Source organism: Nerophis lumbriciformis, linkage group LG24 (genome assembly GCF_033978685.3).
Source record: "Nerophis lumbriciformis linkage group LG24, RoL_Nlum_v2.1, whole genome shotgun sequence".
In the NCBI taxonomy this organism is placed as follows: Eukaryota; Metazoa; Chordata; class Actinopteri; order Syngnathiformes; family Syngnathidae; genus Nerophis; species Nerophis lumbriciformis.
Genome location: NC_084571.2, coordinates 29,627,142 through 29,640,000, shown reverse-complemented (window position 1 = coordinate 29,640,000; position 12,859 = coordinate 29,627,142). Strand labels below are relative to the sequence as shown.

The following is a 12,859-nucleotide window of genomic DNA, read 5'->3' as shown; positions in this document are numbered from 1 at the left end:
GCGACTTGAAATAAAAGCATGCACGACTTGTTCAAAAAGGGTTAGAAGATAAAAACGGTTTTACCTTTACTAAAAGACGAAGATGATAAAAACATGATTTTAAAACGCCATAGACTTGTTTGTCACTGTCTATAGTGACGCCAAGGCTGATGACTTTGGGACGCACATCATTTTGCAATGGTCCCAAGTCAGTGAGGGCCGGACCAAAAACTGAAATTTCCGTGTTTCCCCTCATTTATTATTAAAAAATTCTGGGCTAACCAAGCCTTGACGTCGCATAGTAGAGATGCGCGGATAGGCAATTATTTCATCCGCAACCGCATCACAAATGTCGTCAACCATCCGCATCCACCCGAACTAACATTTAACATTTAACCGCACCCGCCCGTACCCGCCCGTTGTTATATATCTAATATAGACGATGCAAGGCATTAGTGAGGTTATAAAGCTTTTGCCTGTTAAAGAAAGGAGACTGATCCAATGCAGCAGAGACATTATGCGTGCCACGCTGTCACGGCCCAGACGCACACCAGTGCGCAATCATCTGGGAGCCGCGCTGAGCGCACCCCCAAGCGCGTGCGATGTCCCTCGCACCCGAGGCGGCTCCACCCGGGCTCGCGCCCGAGGCTTCAGCGCGCACCGCGGCGGCCATCCTACTCGTCGCGGCCTAGCCCTCGCGGCTCTCGCTGCCGGCGACGGCCGGGTATGGGCCCGACGCTCCAGCGCCATCCATCTTCAGGGCTAGTTGATTCGGCAGGTGAGTTGTTACACACTCCTTAGCGGGTTCCGACTTCCATGGCCACCGTCCTGCTGTCTATATCAACCAACACCCTTTCTGGGGTCTGATGAGCGTCGGCATCGGGCGCCTTAACCCGGCGTTCGGTTCATCCCGCAGCGCCAGCTCTGCTTACCAAAAGTGGCCCACTCGGCTCACCAGGGTGAGCCCCACCCCCCTTGTGAGCGCACTGCGCGCGGAGTGACCCCTGTCACGTGCCCCCGGCCACGGGGGTGGCGGGCAGGCAAGCTGCTTACCTGCTGCGCGTGATGCCGGCCGCGGCGAAGGCGGACGAGGCGGGGTGTCGGTGCGGTGGGCGCGGTGGTGACCCTGGACGTGCGTCGGGCCCTCCTCGCGGATCACCTCAGTTATGGCTCCCGGTGGGGCCCTCTCGGGGGAAGGGGCCTCGGTCCCGGACCCCGGCGAGGCGTCCCTTCTCCGCTCCGTAAAAGTGTCCATCTCTTTTTTTTTTTCTTCTTCTGTTGTGGCATATGCTGCAGGTGCCTGCTCGTTTTTCGTATGTGGGTAACAACATTTAACTATGTATATATATTTCCGAATTGGTTTAACTGCCACCCGCCTGAATCTATTTAAAATCTTTTTTTTTTTTATTTCAACCGCCCGACCCGACCCGCGGATAAAATCTAATTTTTTTTTTTATTTCAACCGCCCGACCCGCGGATACTCCGCGGTTGTGTCCTCAAACCGCGCATCTCTATCGCATAGACAGTTGAGAAGGGGTGTCAGGGGGCCATGGCCTTTTGAAATTGGCATATAAATTTGGCAGTCATCTGCATAAAAGTGGTAAAACACTCCATGCCTCTTAAAAATCTCTCCAAGAGGTTTTTCTGTGTTATGGAATTTTTTCCCTTATTGCCCAGAATGTGGTCCTCGGGCCATTTTTGGCACAAAGCTCATTTTATTTTGGCCCTTGGGATATTGTTAAAATAAAATGAATTGTTAGTTACATATGGGCTTTTAGCTCAGTAGTTGGTACATTGGTCTCTCATGCGGACGACTCAGGTTGGAGCCCTGGTCGTAAAAGAAAAAGTAGGGACTGAACCATGCGGGTTAAATATAAATTTTTGAGTATTGCACTAATTTGCTTCAGTCCAAAGTTAAAGTTAAAGTTCCAATGATTGTCACACACACACTAGGTGTGGTGAAATTTGACCTCTGCATTTGGCCCATCCCCTTGTTCACCCCCTGGGAGGTGAGGGGAGCAGTGAGCAGCAGTGTGGGCCGCGCTCGGGAATCATTTGGTGATTTAAACCCCCAATTCCAACCCTTGATGCTGAGTGCCAAGCAGGGAGGCAATGGGTCCAATTTTGTTGTAGTCTTTGGTATGACTACAGTGGACCCCCGACTTAAACAAGTTGAAAAACTTATTCGGGTGTTACCATTTAGTGGTCAATTGTACGGAATATGTACTGTACTGTGCAATCTACTAATAAAAGTTTCAATCAATCAATCAATGACTCGGCCGGGGTTTGAACTCACAACCTACCGATCTCAGGGCGGGCAGCCCAAAGGCCATTTGCGGCCCGTCGCACATTCTCGAAATACTAATACAAACATTAACATCAAAAGTTGAATGACATAACAAATAGGTGTAAAGTAACATTGCAATGTTGACACTAAAAACATTGATTAATATAATCGATTAACTTACCGTATTTGTCGGACCATAGGGCACACCGAATTAAAAGGCGCACTGCCGAGGATAGGGTCTATTCAGGGCTATTTTCATACAAAAGGCTAGAGCTAAACCCCCTGGATGTCTTGGTTCACACCGTCCCTTTTGCCACCGAAGATGATCAAGAGAAAAATATCGACCCTAGCTTCCCTGGCCTGCTGACATCAACTCCAAAACTGGACAGATCAGCTTTCAGGAAAAGAGAGCGGATGAGGGTATGTCTACAGAATATATTAATTGATGAAAACTTTATTCATTACTCGCGGTTTTACGTAAATTATTATACATAAACTGTGTTTACCAATAATTTAGCTTAAAAACATTTATTTTTTTCAATCATTCGAGTACATTCGGGTAGTCTTGTGTAATGCAGTATTTTGTGTCTATTTAGGCATGGTTAACCTGAGTGCTGAAATCGTGGAAAAATATATGTTCTTAGCGCGCCTGAAATGGGCTGTCTGCACTCTCAAAGTGCATGTTGTTGCCAAATGTATTTCATATGCTGTAAACCTAGTTCATAGTTGTTAGTAATTATCTTATCAGACAGTGTTAAGCCGCTGAAATTCGAGTCTGAATCCGAGCTAATGTCGCTATACCTTGCTGTTTGTTTGTATTGGCATCACTGTGTGACGTCACAGGAAAATGGACGGGTGTATACAACGATGGTTAAAATCAGGCACTTTGAAGCTTTTTTTTAGGGATATTGCGTGATGGGTAAAATTTTGAAAAAAACTTCGAAAAATAAAATAAGCCACTGGGAACTGATTTTTAATGGTTTTAACCCTTCTGAAATTGTGATAATGTTCCCCTTTAAAAGGGGTCATACTATGATTTTTTTCTAAATTCAAAACACCATCTTGTGGTCTACATAACATGTAGTGGTGGTTCTTTGGTGAAAATGTTGCATGGATTATGTTTTACAGATCATCTTCAAGTAGTTTTGTGGGCGGTCTTACCTATGTGGCTCACCTTGGACAGCGTCTTCTCCCCGTCCTATTTGTTGTAACGGTGTAGCGTGCAAGGACGGGAGTGGAAGAAGTGTCAAAAGATGGAGCTAACTGTTTTAATGACATTCAGACTTTACTTCAATCAATAACGGAGCAGCATCCCCTCATCCGTTGCTCACTAGTGCAAAAACAACGCCGGAAATGTCCTGCGAAAAACCGTCCGACTGGCACCCTCTAATAACCAAAGTTCCGTGGGTGAATTATGTAAACCCACTACAGTTTTTAGCAATTGTATAGCGAGTTTACTGACAGATATAAGTAAGAACTTTACGCTACTTTATATTAGAAATGGCAACAGCGGAAGATGAATGCCACATAAGAGAGAAAAAGAAGAAGCTTATGAGCGCGCACATTTTCAGGACTTATAGACTTAAACTTTCTTTTTATTGTCATTCAAATTTGAACTTTACAGCACAGATAAGAACGACATTTCCTTACATAAGCTCATGGTAGTGCAGGATAAAAAAGCAATAAGGTGCATATATAAATAAATAAATATATATAAATAATATATATATAAAATATATATATATAAAATAGATTACTGTACGGATAAAATATATTGCACTTTTTCACATGTGTCCACATTTATGGATGTATGTTGTATTGTCTTTTTTATTCCAGCGAGTTAATCCATTTTGGGGGGAGTTGAGGGGATAATTTAATTATGATGCGTTTAAGAGTTATGCAGATCCCAAATAGACATCATCAGGTACCAGAAGGTAGGAAAAGTTGGTTTTGCAACAATGCAAAAACGCAGGTTCCAACCAATGAAATACTTTGTATAGTTCAAGACTCATGGTCATTTGAAAACATCACTGTGATAGTGGCAGCTTTTTGATTGATTGAAACTTGTATGAGTAGATTGCACAGTACAGTACATATTCCGTACAATTGGCCACTAAATGGTAACACCCGAATACGTTTTTCAACTTGTTTAAGTCGGGGTCCACGTAAATCAATTCATGGTAATATGAAGCTACAGTCTGCGATGAGGTGGCGACTTGTCCAAGGTGTACCCCGCCTTCCGCCCGATTGTAGCTGAGATAGGCTCCAGCGCCCCCCCGCGACCTCGAAGGGAATAAGCGGTAGAAAATGGATGGATGGATGGATGAAGCTACAGTTTCCATCTTCCATCCATCCATCTTCTTCCGCTTATCCGAGGTCGGGTCGCGGGGGCAGCAGCCTAAGCAGGGAAGCCCAGACTTCCCTCTCCCCAGCCACCTCGTCCAGCTCCTCCTGTGGGACCCCGAGGCGTTCCCAGGCCAGCCGGGAGACATAGTCTTCCCAACGTGTCCTGGGTCTTCCCCGCGGCCTCCTACCGGTCGGACGTGCCCTAAACACCTCCCTAGGGAGGCATTCGGGTGGCATCCTGACCAGATGCCCGAACCACCTCATCTGGCTCCTCTCGATGTGGAGGAGCAGCGGCTTTACTTTGAGCTCCCCCCGGATGGCAGAGCTTCTCACCCTATCTCTAAGGGAGAGCCCCGCCACCCGGCGGAGGAAACTCATTTCGGCCGCTTGTACCCGTGATCTCGTCCTTTCGGTCATAACCCAAAGCTCATGACCATAGGTGAGGATGGGAACGTAGATCGACCAGTAAATTGAGAGCTTTGCCTTCCGGCTCAGCTCCTTCTTCACCACAACGGATCGATACAGCGTCCGCATTACTGAAGACGCCGCACCGATCCGCCTGTCGATCTCACGATCCACTCTTCCCTCACTCGTGAACAAGACTCCGAGTTTCCATCTTAAAGATCTAAAAACATTTCCATGGGAATGTCCGGCGGGCCAGATTGAAAAGCTTAACGGGCCCCTGGGCCTTAATTTTCCCAAGTCTGCTCTAGAGTGTGAATGTTGTCTATTTGTGTTGGCCCTGCCATGAGGTGGCAGGACCCGAGAGGGATAAGTGGTAGAAAATGGATGGATGTTTTACTGTAATTTTACTAATATTTGAGGCAAATGCCAGCACATTGTACTTTTGCTTGAGACAAGTCATGCAGTATTTCCTCCTGTGCTGACTGAAAGTGTGTCCTACCAGGCAGTGGTCAAAGCCGTGGAGCTGCTGGCAGTGGAAGGCAAGATAAAGGAGAAGACTTACGGCAAGCAGAAGATTTACTTTGCTGATCAGGTTGGCTGACTTGTACGGATGAATGAACGGATGCTCTTATTTTAGTAGACGCTCGCTAACGCGCTCTCCACTTTTTCCCCAGGCTCAGTTTAAAGACGTGAGCGATGCAGACCTGAAGGCCATGGACGGTCGCATCTCCCAGCTCAACGAGGAACTGCAGACCCTCAGCCAGAGCTGCAGACAGCTGGATGCAGGTACACTGCGGACACACTGAAGTCACCTGTGGGCTTAAACTGTACAAACATGAACATGTAGCCAACAACTTGAAGGGGTCATAGTTTTTTTTTCTACCTTTCAAACATGTTCTTGTAATCTACACATGTAGTAGTGGTCAAAATGTTGCTTAAACTACGTTTTACAGACCGATTTATAGCCGCTTTCTGACCGTCTCTTTAGGATGTGCTGTTTTATTTACATGGCTCCACTTAGAACAGCGTCTTCTCCCGTCAGCCATGTTGTAGTTTTTGGCGTATGAAGTATTATTGTAGCAACATTTGCAAACGCGTGTCTCAATCTCCACGTGTGTAATCCAATTCACGTGTGTACTAATGTGTTTGATTGATTGATTGAGACTTTTATTAGTAGATTGCACAGTACAGTACATATTCCGTACAATTGATCACTAAATGGTAACACCCGAATACGTTTTTTAAAGTCGGGGTCCACGTTAATCAATTCATGGTACAAATATATACATATCAGCATAATACAGTCATCACACAAGTTAATCATCAGAGTTTATACATTGAATTATTTACATTATTTACAATAAAGTGTGTGTCTGTATATCAATCTGTGTGTGTGTGTTTTAAGGTGTCTGTCCGTATACTGATTTGTCTGTGTAAAAAAAATAATTAAAAAAAATAAATAAATAAGTGTGCATGCGTAATTTACCATACCATACCAACTTTATTTATAAAGCCCTTTAAAGACAAGCACAGTTGAAAAACAAAGGGCTGTACACCACAAAGAAATAGAGGCAAAGGACAGACTAAAAAAATAACATTTAAAACAGAAATAAAAATACACATTTAAAAAGCAAATATAAATTACCGGAGGCAAAAACTCGGACATGGGAGGAGTTCGGGGAAGCCATGGAAAACGACTTCCGGACGGCTTCGAAGCGATTCTGGACAACCATCCGCCGCCTCAGGAAGGGGAAGCAGTGCGGTGTCAACACCGTGTATGGTGAGGATGGTGTTCTGCTGACCTCGACTGCGGATGTTGTGGATCGGTGGAGGGAATACTTCGAAGACCTCCTCAATCTCACCAACACGTCTTCCTATGAGGAAGCAGTGCCTGGGGAATCTGTGGTGGGCTCTTCTATTTCTGGGGCTGAGGTTGCTGAGGTAGTTAAAAAGCTCCTCGGTGGCAAGGCCCCGGGGGTGGATGAGATCCGCCCGGAGTTCCTTAAGGCTCTGGATGCTGTGGGGCTGTCTTGGTTGACAAGACTCTGCAGCATCGCGTGGACATCGGGGGCGGTACCTCTGGATTGGCAGACCGGGATGGTGGTTCCTCTCTTTAAGAAGGGGAACCGGAGGGTGTGTTCTAACTATCGTGGGATCACACTCCTCAGCCTTCCCGGTAAGGTCTATTCAGGTGTACTGGAGAGGAGGCTACGCCGGATAGTCGAACCTCGGATTCAGGAGGAACAGTGTGGTTTTCGTCCTGGTCGTGGAACTGTGGACCAGCTCTATACTCTCGGCAGGGTCCTTGAGGGTGCATGGGAGTTTGCCCAACCAGTCTACATGTGTTTTGTGGACTTGGAGAAGGCATTCGACCGTGTCCCTCGGGAAGTCCTGTGGGGAGTGCTCAGAGAGGATGGGGCATCGGACTGTCTGATTTTGGCGGTCCGCTCCCTGTATGATCAGTGTCAGAGCTTGGTCCGCATTGCCGGCAGTAAGTCGGACACGTTTCCAGTGAGGGTTGGACTCCGCCAAGGCTGCCCTTTGTCACCGATTCTGTTCATAACTTTTATGGACAGAATTTCTAGGCGCAGTCAAGGCGTTGAGGGGATCTGGTTTGGTGGCTGCAGGATTAGGTCTCTGCTTTTTGCAGATGATGTGGTCCTGATGGCTTCATCTGGCCAGGATTTTCAGCTCTCGCTTGATCGATTCGCAGCCGAGTGTGAAGCGACTGGGATGAGAATCAGCACCTCCAAGTCCGAGTCCATGGTTGTCGCCCGGAAAAGGGTGGAATGCCATCTTCGGGTTGGGGAGGAGACCCTGCCCCAAGTGGAGGAGTTCAAGTACCTCGGAGTCTTGTTCACGAGTGAGGGAAGAGTGGATCGTGAGATCGACAGGCGGATCGGTGCGGCGTCTTCAGTAATGCGGACGCTGTATCGATCCGTTGTGGTGAAGAAGGAGCTGAGCCGGAAGGCAAAGCTCTCAATTTACCGGTCGATCTACGTTCCCATCCTCACCTATGGTCATGAGCTTTGGGTTATGACCGAAAGGACAAGATCACGGGTACAAGCGGCTGAAATGAGTTTCCTCCGCCGGGTGGCGGGGCTCTCCCTTAGAGATAGGGTGAGAAGCTCTACCATCTGGGGTGAGCTCAAAGTAATGCCGCTGCTCCTCCACATCGAGAGGAGCCAGATGAGGTGGTTCGGGCATCTGGTCAGGATGCCACCCGATCGCCTCCCTCAGGAGGTGTTTAGGGCACGTCCGACCGGTAGGAGGCCACGGGGAAGACCCAGGACACGTTGGGAAGACTATGTCTCCCGGCTGGCCTGGGAACGCCTCGGGATCCCCCGGGAGGAGCTGGACGAAGTGGTTGGGGAGAGGGAAGTCTGGGCTTCCCTGCTTAGGCTGCTGCCCCCGCGACCCGACCTCGGATAAGCGGAATAAGATGGATGGATGGATGGATATAAATTACCCTAAGAACAGTTTGTTAGATAAAAACAGTTTAAAAGTTAAAAACAGTTCAAAAAGTTAAAAGCTAAAAACAGTTCAAAGTCTGATGCTGGGTTAAAAGCCAGTGAATAAAAATGGGTTTTTAAGAAGGGTCTTAAAAATAGCCAAAGAAGGGGCCTGTCTCACATGGAGAGGGAGATCGTTCCAGAGTTTGGGACCCGCAACAGAGAAGGCTCTGTCCCCTCTGAGCTTGCGCTTTGTTTTGGGTACCTCCAGGATCAGCTGATCAGCTGACCTGAGGGACCGGGTGGGGGCATAGAGGTGGAGCAGCTCAGAGAGGTACGGTGGGGCAAGACCACGTAAGGATTTAAAAACGAGTAAGATAATTTTAAAATGGACTCTAAAAGAATTAAAAGAAAAAAAAATTAAAAGAAATTTAGACGTGTGAAGCAGGAACTCTCTATTGCAGGGGTGTCAAACTCATTTTAGCTCAGGGGCCGCCTGAAGGAAAATCTGTGCACACGTGGGCCGGACTATTAAAATGAGAGATGTCTGATAATGGCTTTTTTGCCGATTTCCGATATTGGCCAACTCTTAATTACCGATTCCCATATCAACCAATACCGATATATACAGTCGTGGAATTAACACATTATTATGCCTAATTTAGTTGTGATGCCCCGCTGAATGCATTAAACAATGTAACAAGGTTTTCCAAAATAAATCAACTCAAGTTATGGAAAAAAAATGCCAACATGGCACTGCCATATTTATTATTGAAGTCACAAAGTGCTTTTTTTTTTTAACATGCCTCAAAACAGCAGCTTGGAATTTGGGACATGCTCTCCATGAGAGAGCATGAGGAGGTTGAGGTGGGCGGGGTTGAGGTGTGTGTGTGTGGGGGGGGGGGGGGGGGTGTATATTGTAGCGTCCCGGAAGAGTTAGTGCTGCAAAGGGGTTCTGGGTATTTGTTCTGTTGTGTTTATGTTGTGTTACGGTGCGGATGTTCTCCCGAAATGTTTGTCATTCTAGTTTAGTGTGAGTTCACAATGTTAAAGTTGTTTATACGGCCACCCTCAGTGTGACCTGTATGGCTGTTGACCAAGTAGGACTTGCATTCACTTGTGTGTGTGAGAAAAGCCGTAGGTATTATGTGATTGGGCCGGCACGCAAAGGCAGTGCCTTTAAGGTTTATTGGCGCTCTGTACTTCTCCCTACGTCCGTGTACACAGCGCCGTTTTGAAAAGTCATGAATTTTACTTTTTGAAACAGATACCGATAATTTTGAAACCGATACCAAAAAGTTCCGATATTACATTTTAAAGCATTTATCGGCTATTTATCCCTAATTAAAATCATGGCATTAAAACTAAAAACATAAAGACAACTTCAGATTAATTTGGCCAAAAATAGAACAAATACATTCTGAAAATATTACAATAAAAATATAGAAAAAAAATACAGGCAGCGGTGTAAAGTTTAGATCCATGAAGGAAAGAAGAAAGTGAATAAATGGCGCCGACTAGTGGTCAGTATAAGTAAAGGCAAGGTGACGTTACAGACAAATCCTTTTACACGTTCAAATCACAAGTCATACATGACAGAAGTGTCGCCAAAGTCATGTGTAAAAAGACAGCCAAAAAGAGTTTCTGCTTCACACACATCTAAATACACACACACGCCGATCGAATTACGGACAGATATTTTTTCACACCAAGACAAATCATAATAAGGACAGATATTTTTTTACACAGACAAATCATAATACGGACAGACAACTTAAAAAAACCCAGATTGATATATATATACACAGACATGTGAATTGGATTACACACGCGCGGATAGAGATTCGCGTTTGCAAATATTTTTGCAACAATAATACTTCCATAGCAAGGCCACTGACATACAAGTTCAAACGATACGCTACTTTGTATTAGAAATGGCAACAGTCGAGGATGCATGTGCATGTACGAGCCTGTCTTCCCCACTACAGCAGTGTTTTTCAACCTTTTTTGAGCCAAGGCGCGTTTTTTTCATTGAAAAAATCCGGAGGCACACCACCAGCAGAAATCATAAAACAATTAAACTCAGTAGACAATAAAAAGTAATTTTCGCAATTGTTGTATATGAATTTAAACCATAACCAAGCATGCATCACTATAGCTCTCGTCTCAAAGTAGGTGTACTGTCACCACCTGTCACATCACGCCGTGATTTATTTGGAGTTTGTTTGTGTTTTCCTGTGTGTAGCGTTTTAGTTCTTGTCTTGCGCTCCTATTTTGGTGGCTTTTCCTTTTTTTGGTATTTTCCTGTAGCAGTTTCATGTCTTCCTTTGAGCGATATTTCCCACATCTACTTTGTTTTAGCAATCAAGAATATTTTAGTTGTTGCTATCTTTTTTTGTGTGGACATTGTTGATTGTCATGTCATGTTCGGATGTACTTTGTGGACGCCGTCTCTGCTCTACACGCTGTAAGTCTTTGCTGTCGTCCAGCATTCTGTTTTTGTTTACTTTGTAGCCAGTTCAGTTTCAGTTTCGTTCTGAATAGCCTTCCCTAGCTTTAATGCCTTTTCTTAGGGGCACTCACCTTTTGTTTGTTTTTGGTTTAAGCATTAGACACCTTTTTACCTGCACCCTGCCTCCCACTGTTGTCTGCATATTGTGATCACGACAACAAACCCTGTTCCCAACATCTACAAAGCAATTATCTACCTGCTGCCACCTACTGATAAGGAACAGTATTACATGGTTAGTCTGCCAAGCTCTAGACAGCACCGACACTCAACAACAACACATAATTTGCAGATTATAATTACTGGTTTGCAAAAATATTTTTAACCCAAATAGTTGAAACTATATAATCTCCCACGGCACACCAGACTGCGGCACAGTGGTTGAAAAACACTGCACTACAGGATAGAAAGGAGGAGCTCATTGACTACATCGACGGACTCGTGCAGAGCTTTTTTGGGTTAATATCGACCATGTATATACTCTATATTGGGAAAATTCCAAATGGCTCGTTTGGTGGAAGTATGAAGGAAGGCAAAATTGTTTTATAAATATCTGGCACCATGGTTTGAATTCACATTTTCGGGAATTATACAGATCCAAAATAGCCTACACAAAAACAGATACCAATAGGTAAGAAAAGTTGGTTTTGCCTAATAGAGCCCCTTGAAGTGTTTCACCATATATGAAATATTCACATTATTCACATCACATGGACAAAGCAAATCAAGGATTGTATCAAGTGAAAAATACATCTTCCATACAATAAACACAATTATGCTACACTATTATTAGTATGTCAACTAGTTGGTTGGTTGAAGTTTGAAACACTAGCTGCTGTTCAGCTTAAATCATTACAATTTACAATGAAATATACCATGAAATTATTTTAAATAGTTTATTCCTTTTATATTTCTCTGTTATATTTTGACAAGTATTATTAACCAACTTTAAACTCAACAAAATAAGTTATTTCTTACTTCTTTATTAATAAAAGCAGCTGCTCCTGCCATGCTAATACTGCTCACAGCCACTTGAGGGCACTAAGAGCATTCAGGTCAATGTGTTACTTCAGCGTTCCTTGCATTCACACTTAAGTGTTTGAAGTGAAATGTGTCATTTACAGTAGATTTCCACGCCGTTTTGTTTTGTTTCAGAACTTAAGGAGCTCAACAGCAGTTTGACCACTCAACAAATGATCTCCGAGGTCGGGAGGCTGAAAGAGGAGTGCTCAACAAGCCGTGAGCGCCTAGAGAAGATCAAATCTGCGAGCAATCACGTCACGCCCGAGGAAAAGGAGAAGGTTACGGAAGCTTTTTGTTTTTTTGTCCTAAAATTAGCAGTGGTTTACTTTTTTACTGTTGTGAGTTAATGTTAAAGTGTACAATTTATAAGGAAAAACTTTTGTTGTTGTTGTAATTCCAACTTTTGACCCAAAATATTTCATTTGCAGGTTTTGAAAGAGCAAAATGTTTATGTTAAAGAATGGCGCAAGAGGAAGCGACTGGTAAAGTTGATTTGAACTAAAATAGTCTTCAAGAGTAGTGATACATATATAATATAATAATCACTTTGCTTATCTTCCTGTCAGGCTTCGGACATGATGGACACAATCCTGGAGGGATACCCCAAAAGCAAGAAGGAATTCCTGGTGGGTAAAATGTTTTTTTAATGAGTCCTAAAAAGAGTTTTGAGAGTAAAGTATGTGTTGTTTATGCAGGAGGAGGTTGGTGTGGAGACAGACGAGGACTATAAGGCAGTTGTGCCGACTGTCTGATCCAATTGTTGATTATATATTTAAGACTTTGATTTAGTTTTGTACAATTTGTTCTGATTTCAGTTCATCTTACTGCACTCGTGTGTGACGTGTGGCAGATATAATT

At 44.5% G+C, this 12,859-nt stretch overlaps 1 protein-coding gene across 1 annotated transcript in view; it reads left to right on the top strand.

Annotated features, from left to right (window-relative positions):
* Positions 1-12,844, top strand: part of psmc3ip (PSMC3 interacting protein) — a 15,491-nt gene extending 2,647 nt beyond the window's left edge. Inside the window, exons 3-8 of the mRNA XM_061981936.2 lie at positions 5,520-5,609; positions 5,692-5,803; positions 12,134-12,279; positions 12,430-12,483; positions 12,568-12,627; positions 12,697-12,844. Of these exons, the coding sequence (XP_061837920.1) occupies positions 5,520-5,609; positions 5,692-5,803; positions 12,134-12,279; positions 12,430-12,483; positions 12,568-12,627; positions 12,697-12,753 (519 nt within the window). The 3' untranslated portion in view covers positions 12,754-12,844. The remainder of the gene's footprint in view (positions 1-5,519; positions 5,610-5,691; positions 5,804-12,133; positions 12,280-12,429; positions 12,484-12,567; positions 12,628-12,696) is intronic.
* The last annotated feature ends 15 nt before the right edge of the window (positions 12,845-12,859 follow it).